General features: G+C 44.1%; 1 protein-coding gene across 1 annotated transcript; it reads left to right on the top strand.

Annotated features, from left to right (window-relative positions):
• Positions 1-9,290: 9,290 nt before the first annotated feature.
• LOC308081515 (acidic mammalian chitinase-like) lies at positions 9,291-14,960 on the top strand (the record flags this gene model as incomplete). The annotated part of the gene is made up of 11 exons (XM_080457889.1): positions 9,291-9,312; positions 10,106-10,135; positions 10,239-10,440; positions 10,541-10,597; positions 10,830-10,980; positions 11,850-11,974; positions 12,689-12,815; positions 13,558-13,740; positions 13,861-13,980; positions 14,084-14,225; positions 14,746-14,960. The coding sequence occupies 11 exons, from the start codon at positions 9,291-9,293 to the stop codon at positions 14,958-14,960; spliced, it is 1,374 nt and encodes a 457-aa protein (XP_080314015.1).
• Between the last annotated feature and the right edge of the window lie 1,601 nt (positions 14,961-16,561).

The raw sequence follows: 16,561 nt of genomic DNA, 5'->3' as shown, positions 1-16,561 counted from the left end.
TATTGAATCCCAGATATTTTAGGCTGTGCTGAGCCACTTCGCATTTTTTCAGACCTATTTTCAGGCCTGCCGCTGCTAGTCTCTCCAGCACTTCTTCCAACACCTTCAAGTGTTCATCGAGGTCATCATGAGTCCAATATATATCGTCGATATATACGGTGACCTTTAGCCCCTTTAAGACGTCTTCTATTACCGTCTGAAAGAGGTTCGGCGAATTTTTATAGCCTTGAGCTAAAACGGCCCACCCATAAGAGACCCCGCCCCATGTGAAGGCGGTTTTTTGGGTTGAAAGTTCATCGACAGGTATCGACCAAAAACCATTGGCCAAATCGATGCTGGACTTCCACTTTAGGTTAGGTAGGTTCCTTGTCGTCTGTGATATGTTTATCATAGACCTAGTATCCGTGCATGACCTAGCGTTTAAAGCCACTAGGTTGTGCACCAGTCTCCAAGTTTTATCAGGTTTAATAACACCAATAATGGGAGAGTTGCAAACTGCTGATTCCAGTTTCTTCAAAACCCCAAGTTTCTCCAACTCGGCTATAGTTTTGGTAAGCTCTTCTTTACACTTGGGATGGACCCTGTGTTGAGCTTGTCGGGGAGGAATAGCACCCTTTATGGAGTGACGATATTGATCCCCAACTCTTCCCACATCATTCTTATGTTGTGAGTATACTCCCTTGAGAAGTATGCGTTTGAGTTCCTCTTTCTGTGGGCAGTCAGAGGCCTCAATTACCTTTGCCATCTCTTTTGGGATGTCTATAGGTTTTATAAAGCATATCCGAAGCACAAGGGGCTCTGCCCTTGGTTCGGTTGCTATTTTTAGCAGGTCTATTGGGGCTAATAGGGGTTCCGCTTTAGGTCCCGCTATTACCCCTTGAATACCATGCTTCGATCCAGTAGCCATTATGGTAGTTGTACCATCGGCCATTTCGACTAGTTGACTTCCTGTGGTCAACGCAGCCGAGTGCAGAGTTATTTCAGCCCCTGTATCTACAAGGTACTTTTCACCATCCAGGGTACAGAACAACTTTGGTCCTTCCTCTGTGGTGTTCTCAGCCAGCGCGGCCAACAGGGGCCGTTCGGCTGAGTCGATGGTTACAAGGTGCTTTACGGAGCGGACTCCTTTCTCTCCTCTTTCATCTTTTCCTTGTAAGCATCTCTCTCCTCCGGTGTCATTGTGTCCCACACTTCCCGCTCTAGGAAGGGGTACTTTTTCACCGCTTGTTTCTGACTGTTTCGTCCAGTCTCGGATTTTGGGGGGGCCTGAGTCCTTCCCCCCCCCTTCTCGTTTTTTGACCTCCCCCTCCTTGGTTTGTCCTGGGGGGGTCTGTCATCCGTGGTATTTCTGGTGGGACTGGCCCGGTCAGATTTGTTACCTCGGGTATCTTGACGAGCCGGAGAAGTTCTCTTCTTGCCAGCTTGGGGAAGGTTCTCCCTCCTCCGTTCTTCTTTGGGTTTAGGGTCATGCTCCTTTTTGACCGGGTGCAGGGCCCTCTCCCTGTCCCAGGCATTGCATTCCGACAATATTTGTGCCTGGGTCCAATCTTTGCACCGAGCAGCAAGGGGCTTTCCCCCTAACTGAGATGCAAAGAGCTTTTCGAGCAGCACCGTTTGTCGAGATCCTGGCACTTGGGATATTATTCGGTGAGCTGCTAGTGCCAACAGCATATGATCGCTGTGTACTCGCCGTTGTAGTTCTGCTACAAGGGCTTCTCCGGGGTCTAGCCCGGGTATGGAACTGTCCATTTGAGCCAATAAACCTAATGAAGCCCCATCTGGAAGCTCTAGGTCTTGGTTGTGACTCACCAACCTCGCTGCATCAGGGCAGTGGAAATAAGGAGTATGCTTGAATGCTTTTACTACTCGGGCCATGTAGTCCCGAGTGTCCTCCTTATGCCTTCGCTCTGGCGTAAGGACTTTCACCATTGCGGCGGTCTCCCCAAAAGCCCTGCGGTCAAGGGGTGTGAATGAAGCATCCACATGGGACAGGTGCATGCTGGCCAGTGGGTGGACAGAGTTTGACGAACCATATTCACCTGCTAGGGTCAGGTTGTGTATGGATCCAAGAGCGTCCAGATAGGACCCTCCACCCGTACGGGTGTCAGGCCGTTTCCGGAGCACTCTCTCTCTGTCCTCCCTTACTGCGCAGGCAATTGCCTTGTCCCTCAATTTCACTTCCTCACGGAAGTGATCGTAACCCGCTTCTAAGTAGGAGCGTTTGTAGGTGGCCGCGGTTCCACTTTGGTGGAGGACCCGTTCGGCCGAGGGAGACCTCGCCAACCGGCGGGCATTTTCCCACTCGACAGGATAGTAGGAGGCCATGAGTCCCCTTTCTGTCCCGTTAATTTCCTCATCACTACTGTCAGACAGTCCGTCTAATTCCGGAGACCAGACCATGTCAGAGTTCGTAGTGACGATTTCTCCCCGTAGGGGGTGAATAGGCTCCAATGGCCTATGCAGTACCGGACCCGCTCGGCTGGACTTAGCCCTCGGGGGCTTGCCACGCTCAAATTGCGGTCTTGGCCTGCTTCTGGATCTAGACCTCGAGCGAGATCTTGATCTGGAGTGTTCGCCTTCTGATGACTCACTCCTCGGTTGGGATCGATCTTTTGACCGACATCTTGATTGGTCTCTCACTGTGTCCCGTGAGGACGATCTATTTGACCGTGCCCGGGGTTCACCCCGGGAGAGGCTCGGTGACCTCCTTTGGTTGCTACTTCCACGGTCTGCGGAAAAGCTAACCCTTTGTGTTGACGCTGGGCGGTCAGCCCCAGAGCGCCGCACCCTATTCCTTCCCCTTGAGGGAGGAGGGTTTTGAGGAGGAGCTGCGTCCTCCTCTGACTCTTCTGAGTCTTCGTCTTCTTCAGCTTGTTGCTGAAGCTTGCTTTTGAGGTAGCCTTCGGCCAGGGTTGCGTCGGCAATAGAGCCCACTTGTAGTACTATTTGCCGCGGTACCTCGCGGTCTACCTCAGCTATAGCTAGGGTGATTAAGTACAACATCCAAGCTCTCTTCATGCCCATGTATCGGTGTCTGCCGAATGAGGCTCTGATCGTGAAGCGTGCGGGGTCCTGGGGGGTCCCAGTCCCTGATTTCCATGCTTCTTCGGACAGCGTCCGGGTAATCATTTTTACCCAGGCTCTCTCTTTATCTATTGGTAAAGAGGTCGTGGACCCCGGTAGGGGTTGTCTCATCAAGGCAAGATTCACTATGGGATCAAACCTTTTTTCCAGACGGCCCCCTTTGCTGGGCACCGCCTTCCCGGGGGTCAACAGAACTCCCCTTCGAGTTAGGACGGCAAACTGCCGCCCTTGTTTTAGACCTGGGCCTGCCACTCTCCTTAGATTTGCCTCCCATGTTGGGGTTTGGAGCAAATCCGTGTTTGTGAACACGAGTAGTGGTCCTTTCACTCTGTCCATTGGCTGGTCCAGAGGACGGTCTGTTATGGCCACCTGTAGCTGCCCCATCCTTATGTGTCTGGCAGGATTGAAAGATGGCTCATCTCTGGGTACCAATTCTGGTTCTAACCCGGTCGGAAGTATGGCAGAGGGTTCCATCTGTCCGATGGTTGCCATTCGTATCGGTGGCATCCCGAGCGCTCCTTGCGCAGGGGTGCTATTCACCGGTACGTTTAGGGCCCTGAACCCTTGTACAACTTCTGCGGCTAGAGGGGCTGGCCTCGGGGGCGGATTCCCTGCTGTGCGGGCCGCACCTCCTTGCCCACTCGAAGCTGAGGGCCCTGGAGCTCCTCTCGGACTGGTGAAGCCCGGTTCTCTTATGAGAATAGGGGGGTTTGAGGGCCAATGCTCTTCTTCTTCCCCTCCTTCGTTTACTCCATATGGAGGTTGTGGGTTGTCGCCCCTGTCTGGGGGACCAACCTCTCCCTCTCTTTGGGGGGAGACTAGTTGAAGAATCGGGATATCAAACTCGCCTCCCGATCTTCTTGACCCCTGATTAGGGTTAAGGGGACTCTGGGATCTTAGGTAGGTCCTGGGGACCGCCTCCTCCTGGGTCCCCCTGGCTGGCGGCGTGGTTCCAGCAACTTGGCTTCGTAAAGCTCGCCCCAAGGCTGCTAGGCCTTGGACCATGGAACCCCCATACCTTTCGGCGGGGGTTGGTGGTACGCCTTGAGCGCCCTGAGCTCCCTCTTCGGGGAGTCTCGGATACATTGAGCTGCCCCGTAGAGGGGAGCTTGTGGCGTCGACCTGCACTCTCCTGAGTGTGTTAGCCAACAATCTCTCAGGGACCAAGAGGTCTATCCTGAGGTCGCCTAAAGCGTCTTCCAGAATGTTCAGGAAGCACCATATGCTTAGGGTTTTGTTGTACTGGAATGTTCCAGTACCGAAAAGGGTCATCACGACCCTTCTCGCTCCAATGTTGTGCGCCTGTTGGAGAGTATTTCGATAATATCTCTCTAACTTGGCTCTCTGGTTGGCATGGGTTTCCCCTGCGTCGACATCGGTCAGGCCGATGTTCATTATGCCAGCGTAGCCTTCTTGGGCCAGGCCATGTGCTCCAGTCTGGACCACTTCCCCATCTAGAATTAGGCCATTGGGCCGTCCTGCCAGTATCTGCTGGCATTCCAGGGTGTAGTTCGGTCCTGCTGCTTCAGCTATGGACCTGGCCATGCCTCGCCCGTTGGATAAGGCGGGGTTGGCTGGATTGACCAGATAGGTTCCGTTTCCTTGCGGTCGGAACTGGTTAAGCATCAGTTGGTGGATGTGTATTCGGTTCATGACCGCGCTGGTTGTATGGTATTCCCGTGGAGGAATAACCAAAGTTGCTGATGGGGACTGGCCTCTTGGCTCTTCGGAGAACACCATAGGTCCAGTCCTTGGCCAATAGGCTCCTTCTTCGGCCGCATCCCAGGCGGGCGCATTAGGCCCTGAGTCCTGCCAAATGGCTGCCCCTTGAGGTATAGCCGTGGCATACGAGGGAGGCCGGTCGTCCGGTCCCAAGCCGTCCTGAAACGGATTGGCGTTCCCAAACGTTTCTGTGAACGTTGGTAGAGCCCCATATTGGGGTGGGAGGAGTTGGCTCCGTCCCCATAGCGGATCATACTGTGATGATCCACTGTCGAATGTGTCTTCAGAGTAGACACTCGGATCGTCCCCGAACTCTGTGGAGGCCACAGAGGGGGACGAGCGGGAACCGTCACCCATTGGAGTGGACGGGGGACTTCCCGACTTAGGATGTGATTTTAGTTCGCTAGTGTATTGCTCCTGGTAAGATGGATAGGTATATAACTCAATTTTATTTTAATTAGTTGGTAGTTAATTAATTATTTATTAATTAAATCTAATTAATTAAATTAAGTGTAACTGTAACTTATCCTGAGTTTCTCGCAAAGATATTTTAACTCTATTTTCAAAGCTGCTTATTGTACATATAAGCCTCTGCTTCACTCTGTTGAAGGATTCTCATGGATACAACTTCTTTCAGATAGTCACAGCCCCCCACTTAGCAGTTATTTCACTAACTTCAATAATTGTTCCTAAGTATTTAACAAGTCAGTCAACAGTGATCTAAGTAAGGTGCTATCACGCTTTGGTTCGTATTTTAAAACTAGCTTTAACCATTTACAATCAGTTAAGCACATTAAAATTAATTAATTCAAAAGTTTTCAATTTTTAATAAATGTTATTTAATTTGAATAATTAATCTTTTAATTGTATATACACAAATATAATTATATGGTTAGGTACACATACAGTTATACAATTAGGTATAATAAAAATTAATAAATTCAAAAGTTTTCAAAAATTAATAATTTCAATTAAATTTGATTAATTAATTTTTACTCAATAATCAATAATCAACGCTAGTATCCTGTTCGTGACGCCATGTTGAGAGCGCGGGGCAGGGAGCCTTACATTTTACACCTTACCCACGCCGCCTCCAAGTATCCACTATAAGGTTGCTAATCTAGTAGTGAATTGGGAGATCAATTTTAAAAACCAATTTGCCGTGTGCTCTACACTTATTTTATCCTTTAGCAGGAAATGTCTCTACTTCTAGCTGCATTCTATTTATCAGTCAGAAATAGAAGGGATGATCACTGGTGTTTATAGCTAAACAATATTTACCAATATTTCATATAAATGTTCAATATTATATTTACCGATATAACATTTACCTTATTATATGTTAGCTAATGACTAGACTGACTTGTTCTCCCATCTAGGTTTAACAATTAAAGCATTTGTTTTAGAACACCATGACGTTAATGTCATTAATTCTTATTTTTATAGACCAAGCAACAAAGAGAGCTAGAAACCATATAACCAATGACCATTACCAGAACAAAGATTGCTATGTACTTCAATATGTGTCTCCGTATGTGGAGATCCTCTTTCCATGAGAGAGAGGAGCCTTGGTGATATATAACTGTTTTCGTACTTCTCGAGGCACAGGGCACACGAGGCAAAGGCCACGGCCTAGGCTGCAGGCTAGCGCCGCAGCAACCACAGTTATCACACCCAGGAGTATAGTTTAAACATAGCCACAGCCACGTTCTCTACTCACCCTGGATAAGTCAGGCAAAAGGTTCAGATGTCTTAGATCGTGTGTAGAGTAGAACGCTCTCGAGGGAGGCAAAAATGTAGATTCTGACGAAGTTGTAAAAGTTATAACAAAAAGTGGTATTTATTAAGAAATGAGGTTACAAGCAAAGTTAGAGACTGGGTCTCAGAAAGAGGTAGAGTCAAATACTGAGGTAGAGACAGACAGAACCCAAGTTCAGAAAGTTGTCACAACACAATACAGGTCTTCAGCAAAAATTGCAAGAGTCTCCTGAACTATCTTCGGGCAACAGCATATATACTATAGTCCGTCGCGTCATATGTATGTACCACATGTAGGTACCCCCTTGTTTTTGAAGACAACATGTACTTTTTACCTTATTTGGTTAGCATCCTTGTACTGGCCTCAAATACACAGTTTGGGGAGGATGCAGGTCGTGAATCAGTTCCTCAATGTTTTGGGGAACTGTGTCTAAATCACACAGAGTCACATAGAGTTCACTGACTGGGTGACCTCTCTATCACCAGGGACAAGATGTACTCTTTAGCATACATACATATAGTACCATCATGTAAGACTACCTATGCTTCACATGGATATATTTTGATAAAAATATCATCTAACAGCACGTGGATATAAGTTGATAAAGTATCATTTAAGCAGGCACACTATCAGCATATTATTACACAGCATGGGTCATGACTTTCTATAAGGTCATGTTTAAGCAATACAACTCAAAGGTTATGTGTTGTCAATACAACTTCAGTGGTTTGCATTTACATGCCACCACATACATACAATAGTGAGAGACATCAGCTTATCTCACTCTCTGTAGCGCCGTCCGTCATTGCCATGGCGCTTTGGTTCGCGCCTGGGGGAGTAGGCCCTGGGTGCAGATGCACTGCTCTGAGTGTGATTGCTGTCAGGGCTCCATTCTGCTGGAGGCCCCTCACGTGGGGGATCACCTACGCCGTCCCACCTGACCCATCCACGAGGAGCAGGGGCGGGAGCAGAGTGTTGGCGACTGCCTTGCTGCTGTGCCTGTCGTGGGGGTGACGCATTGGACCTATAGGCCCTAATGTTGTAGCGTTTGTTATGACCTCTTTTTGCAGAGGCTTTGTAGTTTGGATTAAATCTCCGGCCTTGGTAGGTGGCCAAGGTGCGAGGGACCATGCCAGTAACCGGGTCTGGGGCCCGGCTTTCCACAGTTTTAAATTTTGTGACGTATGTTCTAATGAAACATGGGCAGGGCGCATGACAGAAGGAAAAACGTTATCCTTGTCAACAAATTTAAAAAGGCCTGTTGTAGTTGAATGGGTAGAAAAGGACGCCTGGGAAACAGAAGGTCACAGGTTCTAATCCAGGCCACGACTAAACCGGCTGGCAAGGAATTGTGACGTAACACTATAACCTAATTAAAATATTACGATCTGTCCATGTTGTGTAGATGAAGTAAAACATTTGGCAAACTTTTGTCTTGAAGAATTTTAAATCTGCCATTATAAGCAACATAATAAAGACATGCATTTCAATATCTATAATCGCTCAGAACTCTGCTCAGCTGTTTCCAATGCTCATTTGTTAATTGCATGGTCTTCTTTCTCTCAAGTTCCCAAGCTATGTTTCTATGGCTTATTACACCGTTTGATTGAATTGAATGCTTGATTCTGATTGGCCAATCCCTGAATTCAGTAACTCAATACTCAATAATTCGGTGTGTTATTTCTGGATAATGACCGATCATCTCAATAGCAGACCACTGTCTGATCAAAGGCTCAGAGCACCGGTCTGCACTGCTTGGTTTTGTGCCATATCCAACATGACAGCCATGTAAACCAGGGGTTTTCAACCGGTGGTCTGTTTTAAAAAAAAACTTTTAATAACTTACAGAAGTTCTTACTGTATTGTATGTGTGATATGAAATGTGAGCTTACCATAATCACTGTAATCCTTAATCATATTCCATCATATTCAAACAAAATCACTGTATTTTATTAGATATTATAGCTATTTTCTCCAGCTCCCTGTGGTGCATGAACCCCCCACCACTATTGTGTGGGGTGGGTCTATGATGGACCCACCACGCACAATAGTGGTGGTCCCCAGGTTGCTCTTAGTCAGGATGGTGGTCCCTGGGTCAAAATCAGTTGAAAACCCCTGATGTAAACAAACACGCAATGTCATTTACAGCTAAACATTGCTCTCAAGAATGTCTTTGAAAACATTTGATGCGAGAAATAGACGATGCAGTAACCGAAAATGTATTCTAGTTGATCAACACTTCCTTGTTGTCCGCCTAGCGCAACACCTATGGAATACTTTCATTAGCATAAGCAACGAAATACTCCTCCCGAACAGGATATAAGATCTCTCTGTTAACCCACCAATGCATCATACATTTAAGACCAGTAGGTCTTAACAGTGAAGTGAAATGTTTCACACATTTTGTTTGGTTTATGTGGTGGACTGTTTAAAAATCGTTAAAAGGATAACCTTTATTTGACTTCTGATTGTCAGCATATTTGACTTCTGATTGTCAGCAAATCATATCGTTACTGAATGGCACTTGAAAGTTATCAGCACAAGTAGCAAAGCCAGCGGAAAATAAGAAAGTGCAACTCCTGACCAAGCAAATGAATGAGGTGACTGCTGGTTTATCAGAACAATAAAGCCAGATCAAACATTGCTTTACAGATATGGAGAAGAATGGACCGTATATAAGAGGCCTCTGGAAGTTCTGGCCTTCAGTTAGCTTTACTCAGGCATCATGGGCAAGCTTCTCTTCGTTGGTAAGCTAAGGAATTGTTGTTGAAATCAAATACAATAACTGCAATAACTTTAGATTAAGTGTGAAATTAAATGTACTCTTGTGTTCAAATGAATTGTTTAACATTCTGATACATATGATGCATAAATATTACTTGTTTTTTGTATGTCATATAAGTTAGCCTGTCGGGTAGCACAGCTACTGATTGAGTCTTGTTGGAGCTGTACATGAATTTGATCTCTCAAGGCACGTGGGAGACTAGAGTAAAATCGTGTAGGAAATGTAACTTATGGATCGCAGCTTTAAGTAAGTGTGGGGCTGTCACAAATACAACATTTAAGTTGATTAATTGTCACACAAATAATTCCGATAAAGGATTTCATTGTGTTTTTGGCTTTAAACATTGGAACATAATAAATGCCTTTTAGGCTTCATAATCGAACATTGCACAGGGCAGATATAATGCCCTGATAAATAACTTAAATTTACAAATAAATCACTGACATATTTAATACTTTTATACTGAAAATAGTGGAAATAGATGATCTACAAACTTACAATGTGTGACGTGTTGTAAGCTTGTAGATCTGCTAATGTAAAAACATCGATGAAAAAAATTCAAAACATGGAAACGATTATGCAAAATATTTCCGATTATCTCAAATAATTACGATTAGACGATTATGTAATAATTGTGACGACAGCTTCGTAAGTGCTGAATTTACCTTACTGAACCAACCTATCCCTTTTCTTTCTCTCTCTCTCTCCCTCTCTTTCTCTCTCTCTCTCTCTGCTTGTAATCTCTCTGTCTACAGGATTGGCTCTCCTGCTGCACGCGCAGCTAGGTAAGACTTTGTCCACTTATTGGTGTGATATACTGGGCAAACGGCAAAATGAAAAATAACAACAAGCTCTTAACTGTGTGTCTCACTGTCTCTCATATACTAGGATCCTCCTACATCCTCTCATGTTATTTCACCAGCTGGGCACAGTACCGTCCCGGTGCCGGGAAGTACTTGGTCACGGACATGGACCCGTGTCTCTGTGACATGATCGTCTATGCCTTCGCTTCAATGAAGGACAACGAGATCACCACCTTCGACTGGGACGATTTGAAGATGTATGGACAGGTCCAGGCTCTCAAGAACCAGTAAGCAAATAAAACGCACACACACACACACACACACACACAGGTGTGAGAACTAAATGTATGTATAAATAATAATATTTGTTTACTTTTTTCCCTTCAGGAACAGCAACCTGAGGACCATCCTGTCCCTTGGTGGATGGAACTTTGGCACCGCAAAGTGAGTATTAAACAAGAGTTAACTCCAGTGTCAGGTACCTCAGGAACAGATAACAGCACTTGTAGAAGCACTGGAGCAAACTCAGACAACTACAGCCTTTTCTATTTACAGGGTGCAGGCAAATATAGTGCAGGCAATGCAATGTCAATACATCTTCATCAGGTCAGATAAAAGCATTTGTATGTGTTGTGTTGTGTCATCTCTCTCTCTCTCTTTCTCTCTCTCTCTCCAGGTTCATAACCATGACGTCCTCTGCCGCTAACCGTAAGATCTTCATCGACAGCGTGATCAGGTTCCTGCGTGGATACGAGTTTGACGGTCTGGACATCGACTGGGAGTACCCAACCGGACCTAGCAAGCAGGCCTTCACCGTCTTTGCTCAGGTCAGCCTTCTATCACGTTGAAGCCTATACAATAACTTATTCTTCATGTTATGTCCCTGTTCAGCCTTAAGTGTGTGTGTGTGTGTGTGTGTGTGTGTGTGTTCTGTATACCTTGGAACCATTTGCCTTTAGCTTATGGTGTATTTTGATACGAAATATAAACATTTTCTCTCAGGGATACACAGTACGTTATCTCTTGCTGTGGGACTGTCTTGGTTTAATAAATACAGCTCTACTGTAGGCTACTGACATGCAGATAGAACTGAACAAAATTGTGTTATCCTTTTAGCCTTAATGTCTGACTGTACCTCGTGCTGATTACATTTCTGACTAATAAAGTATTCAATCAATCAATAAAACTTCATTCAGGACGTAGCTCTCTTGCTTTTTCAATTGAAAAGAAAAAAAAAGATACAGAATTCTGAAATAGAAAGTACAAAAACAACCAGAATTAAATTAATGTCACACGATAATATTAAATAGATATCGCTAAAAGGTTGCAACAATATAAAGTTTTTGCTTTAAAATTATGACTTATAAATTATAAAATAATATAAAATAATATAAATATATATATATATAAATATATATATAATATAAAAATAATAACTTATACATTTTGCGTATATTCGCATATTCGCCGGTGTGTAACCGCCTTTAGTGTCGAAGTGTCCTTGAGCAAGACGCTGAACCCCTAATTGCTCCCGATGAGCAGGTTGGTGCCTTGCATGGTTCTCTCCGCCATCGGTGTATGAATGTGTGTGTGAATGGGTGAATGTAATGCACAATCTATGTAAAGCGCTTTGGATAATATCTCTATATAAATGCACCATTTACCAATACTGACACCCTCATGTCTCTCTCTGCAGGAGGCGGTGGCTGCCTTTGAGGCTGAAAGCAAGAAGACCGGACGTCCTCGTCTGTTGCTCACCGCTGCCGTGTCTGCCGGACAGGGAAACATTGACCCTGGATACGAGGTTCCCCAGCTCGGAGCGTCAGTACAGATATAATAACACACATTAACCCATTAAGACCGGGAAAGCATCTGTAATTTTAGATTTTAACCACTTTAACCATTGTTTTATACTTTGGCTATTCAAAAATAGCAGATCTACAAGCTCATAGCGTGGCACGCTGTGAGCCTGTGCTATTTTTTGAAAAACCATGAAAATTTGCGCAAGTCTTTGAATATATATATAGTTTTTTTTTTATATATATAGACATTTGTAACTCATATCTTTGCTTCTGGGGGATTATACAAATGTCTTATACAAAAGGGGGAGGGGGTGGGGGACATTTGTAACTCATATCTTTGCTTCTGGGGGATTATACAAATGTCTTCAGTTTTTTGATTTTTTTTTTGCTATTATCAGTGGTTCAGTGTCAAGGGCCCCTAAAATGGGTCAAAATATGTTATTCCAGGGACCCCCAGAAGAAAAGATTTGAGTCAAATTTTCAAGATTTTTAAAAAAACAGCAGATCTACAAGCTCATAGCGCAACACTCTGTACCGTGCTATGAGCTTGTATATCTGCTAGCCTATTTTTGAATAGCCAAAGAATAGAATTATGGTTTAAGTGGTTACACAGATGCGTTCCAAATTTGAATGGGTTAAGCACCAAACACACTTTTGGATAAACCTATACAAACATACACACAGGGAAACATCCTAAGAATAAACCAGTAAAACCTTGACTCCCTTTTACCAGTACCCTGGACTTCTTCCATGTGATGACCTATGACTACCACGGCGGCTTCTCCGCTGAGACGGGAGAGAACAGCCCCCTGTACAAGGGTCCATCTGACAAGAAGTTCTGGCAGCAACAATTCAACGTGGTGAGTGATGAGGTTCCTCTCTGCATTTGCACTTTTTTATGCTGTATGTATGGATGGATGAATATCTGGCGGGCCTTGATGGCGTCGTAATGGCTGATTTTACACTTTGTTGCATGCTGAAAATAGCAGATCTACAAGCTCACAACGCGTTGCGCTGTGACGCGTTGTGAGCTTGTAGATCTGCTATTTTCAGAGCGCAACACCCGAACGCAACGAAACATAAAATGACTTGTCTTTTAGTTCTACTGGATCTCTTCCCTCACTAACATTTGGTATACTTTTTATTTGTTGACGAAATTGTCAATATAATAGTCTTAGTTTTAGTCATCGTAGCTTAGTAGTTTTTATTTTGTTTTCGTCAGCGAAAAAAGTCGACAAAATCAACACTGTTCCGCTGACACATTTAGACCGTTGTATCATGGTAGCACAGCTACTGATTGAGTCTTGTTGGAGCAGTACATGAATTATGGTCTCGAGGCACGTGAGAGACTGAGTAAATTCAGGTAGGAAATTAAACGTATGGGTATTATATATTTAAGTATACTTAGGTGTAGGGCTGTCACGATTACAACATTCAAGTTGATGATTAATTGTCACATAATTCAACGTGGTGAGTGATGAGGTTCGATCCTCTCTACATTTGTACATGTTGATACTGTATATGTATGGATGAATGAATATCTGTACTGTAAAAGAACGACTGCTGATGCCAGTATAATTATGTTTCCTTGTCTGTCCATAGAACTGGACCATGAACTACTGGAGGACCATGGGCGCCCCAGGGGAGAAGCTGCTGGTTGGTTTCGCCACCTACGGCCACAGCTTCAAACTGACTACTGCCGACCATTCTTGCGGCGCTCCCAGCGGTGGACCTGCAGCTGAGGCACCTTTCACCCGTATGGCTGGATTCATGGCCTACTATGAGGTATCGATGCTGTACATGCACGTAGACTACTTTACTTTGTGTGCCATCTGATTGATTGATTCATAATTGATTGGTTGATTGATTGATATACCTTGAATCTAAATCTCCACCTTCCTTCAGATCTGCACCTTCCTGAAGGAAGGAGGCATTGAGGTGTGGAATGCCCCCCAGCAGGTGCCTTATGCCTACAAGGACAGCGTGTGGCTTGGATACGACAATGTCAAGAGTTTCCAGATCAAGGTGCAACATAATTATATATTTTTTACGTAATGTTCATATTTGTAGCCACTGTCTGTCTCTTGTGGTATACTGTGTTTTTAAACCCCTCTGCCCCCGTCCACAGACTGACTGGTTGAAGAAGAGTGGTTTTGGTGGAGCTTTCGTCTGGACCGTGGCCATGGATGACTTCAGCGGCACCTTCTGCGGCCAGGGGAAATACCCCCTGCTCAACACCCTGAAGACTGGCCTGCATGGAGCCGGAGCAGGTAACATGCACTCTCGTGCACCACACACACAAAACAACACGCAGGCTTGAATATTTCCACACAGACTCCATCAAAGTTACATCTTTTTTTTTCTTTTTTTTTTTTACTTTTATAGGATTTTCAAGTATGAAGACATACAACCCCACATATACCCCACCCTCCCCGGTTCCCTCACAATAAAACAATAATTATAAATGGGGAAAAAGGAAAGAAAAAAGAGTAATACATAATTTAACATGAGGTTGGAATTAGAAATAAAATAAATAGAATATAAAATGAACCTGAATGAAGTAAGATTAAGTAGGTTTAGTGTATTCAAACCAGACGTTAACCAGACAATAGTACAATTGATTTGATAAATATAGTTTACCACACATCCAGGTGTCTCTGTAAACATGATAAATTACAGTCCATCTTTTCTAGAAACCACAGTAAACGGGGGGAAAAAGGAAAGAAAAAATAGACATGTGAAGTTACATCTTTTGACACATTCCTCTTTGTCCTCTTATCTCTCCTACAGCCTGCACACCTCGTGCCGTTCCTCTGCCCCCGGTCACCCCCATCCCACCACCCCCAGGATCTCCATTCTGCATGGGCAGGGCTGACGGGCTCTACCCAGACCCCCAGGCCAAGAATAAGTTCTGGCAGTGTGACTCCGGAAACACCATCACACAGACATGCCCTGCTGGCACCGTGTTCGACAGCTCCTGCACCTGTTGTAACTGGGCTCACTGAGAGAGGTCACATGGTTCCACTTTGACTTCAGTCGTTGTTTAGGTGTTATTGGAGCTGGGTGTAAAGAGTCTGTTAATGCAACACCATGCTGCTATGGCCCATATGTGAGAACGGCTCCATAACTGTTTCTGTCTATAGCGATCACTGATGGAAATAAAATAAATGATGACTTTCAAAGCAACTGGGACTGTAAAGTTATTTCTCATCTGCCTTTCTCTCATCCTGTCGTTATGTCTCCACTTAAGTTAATCAATTCTCAAAATATCCAAACAGTACAAAGACGAAGAGAGTAATCATTATCATCATCATCATCTTACAACATACAGTATTGACAGCCGTCATGGCCTTCAAGTAAACCTTTCCCCCATAATGTAATAATAAAATATGCGAAATAATAATTTCACATATTCTAGATTCAATACACATAAAGTGAAATATTTCAAGCCTTTTTTTTTTATCTTGACGATTATGTCATATAGCTCATGAAAATCCAAAATCCAATTTCTCAAAATATTAGAATATAAGACTATAACATTTTAATAAAAGATGTATAATACAGAAATGTCAACCTTCTGAAAAGTCTGTTCATGTATTGGTCGGGGTGATAGTGAAAGTTAGAGGAGTTCTTACTGTATGGTGTGTGTTATATGAAATGTGAGCTTACCATAATCACAGTAATCCTTAAAAGACTGCATGCTATATCATATATACATTCGGCCTGGCGTAGTGCTTTGTTTGAGCAGCAGAGGGCACTCTGAGTTCAGACTAGTAGTTGAATGGCAGCAGGCGTGTATGCTTGTGTGATCTTGCTACTGTTATCTACGGCGTTGGTTCTCAAAGTGGGGTCCGGGGACCCCCAGGGGTCCTTGGGGGGGTACCAGGGGGTACCCAGCAAAATTAGTTAATACAGCGTCACAATCATTTTAACCACTTTAACCATATATTTTATACCTTGGCTATTCAAAAAATAGCAGATCTACATATCATAGCGCGTCACTTCGTGCCTTGCTATGAGCTTGTAGATCTGCTATGTTTGTAAAAATCCCTGGCACAAAATGTTTTGAGATGGGGGGTCCACAGCCAAATACAATTCATTTTGGGGTCCTTGACAGGAAAAAGTTAGAGAACCACTGGTCTACGGGTACAGGCGTGCACTTTCAGCAACGGCAACAATTGAAGAACCAGATGAAAACCAAAACATGGAAAACAGTGTTATAGACATTGAAGACTTCCCCGTGTCTTATAAATCAAGCTGTCTGGCAGCATGTTGGATAAGAGAACTTAAACTTGAATATAATTTTTCTCTTTTTGCAGTTTTGAGTTTAAGTATCAGGACAGGATTGTTGATTATTGTTATTAGTTCATGTTAACTTAAGTTTGCACTTTGAATAAGAAAGCTTTTTATTCTATTTTGTGGTGGTGTTCAGTAGAACAAAGGTCTGAAAAGACATGTGATTGTGAAATCATATGTAGAGGAGTTAATGTTCAGTATAACAATTTGACTTGTAAGGAGATTTCATACTGCAATTCTTGCAGTTGACCTGTTGCCCTTTTGTATTCAAGTTATGGATATTTTTTTGTCAGGAAGAAGTGACACAATG

This window comes from Gymnoscopelus braueri (assembly GCF_963280865.1).
Source record: "Gymnoscopelus braueri genome assembly, contig: SCAFFOLD_334, whole genome shotgun sequence".
NCBI lineage: Eukaryota > Metazoa > Chordata > Actinopteri > Myctophiformes > Myctophidae > Gymnoscopelus > Gymnoscopelus braueri.
This window is presented reverse-complemented; position numbering and strand designations above follow the sequence as displayed.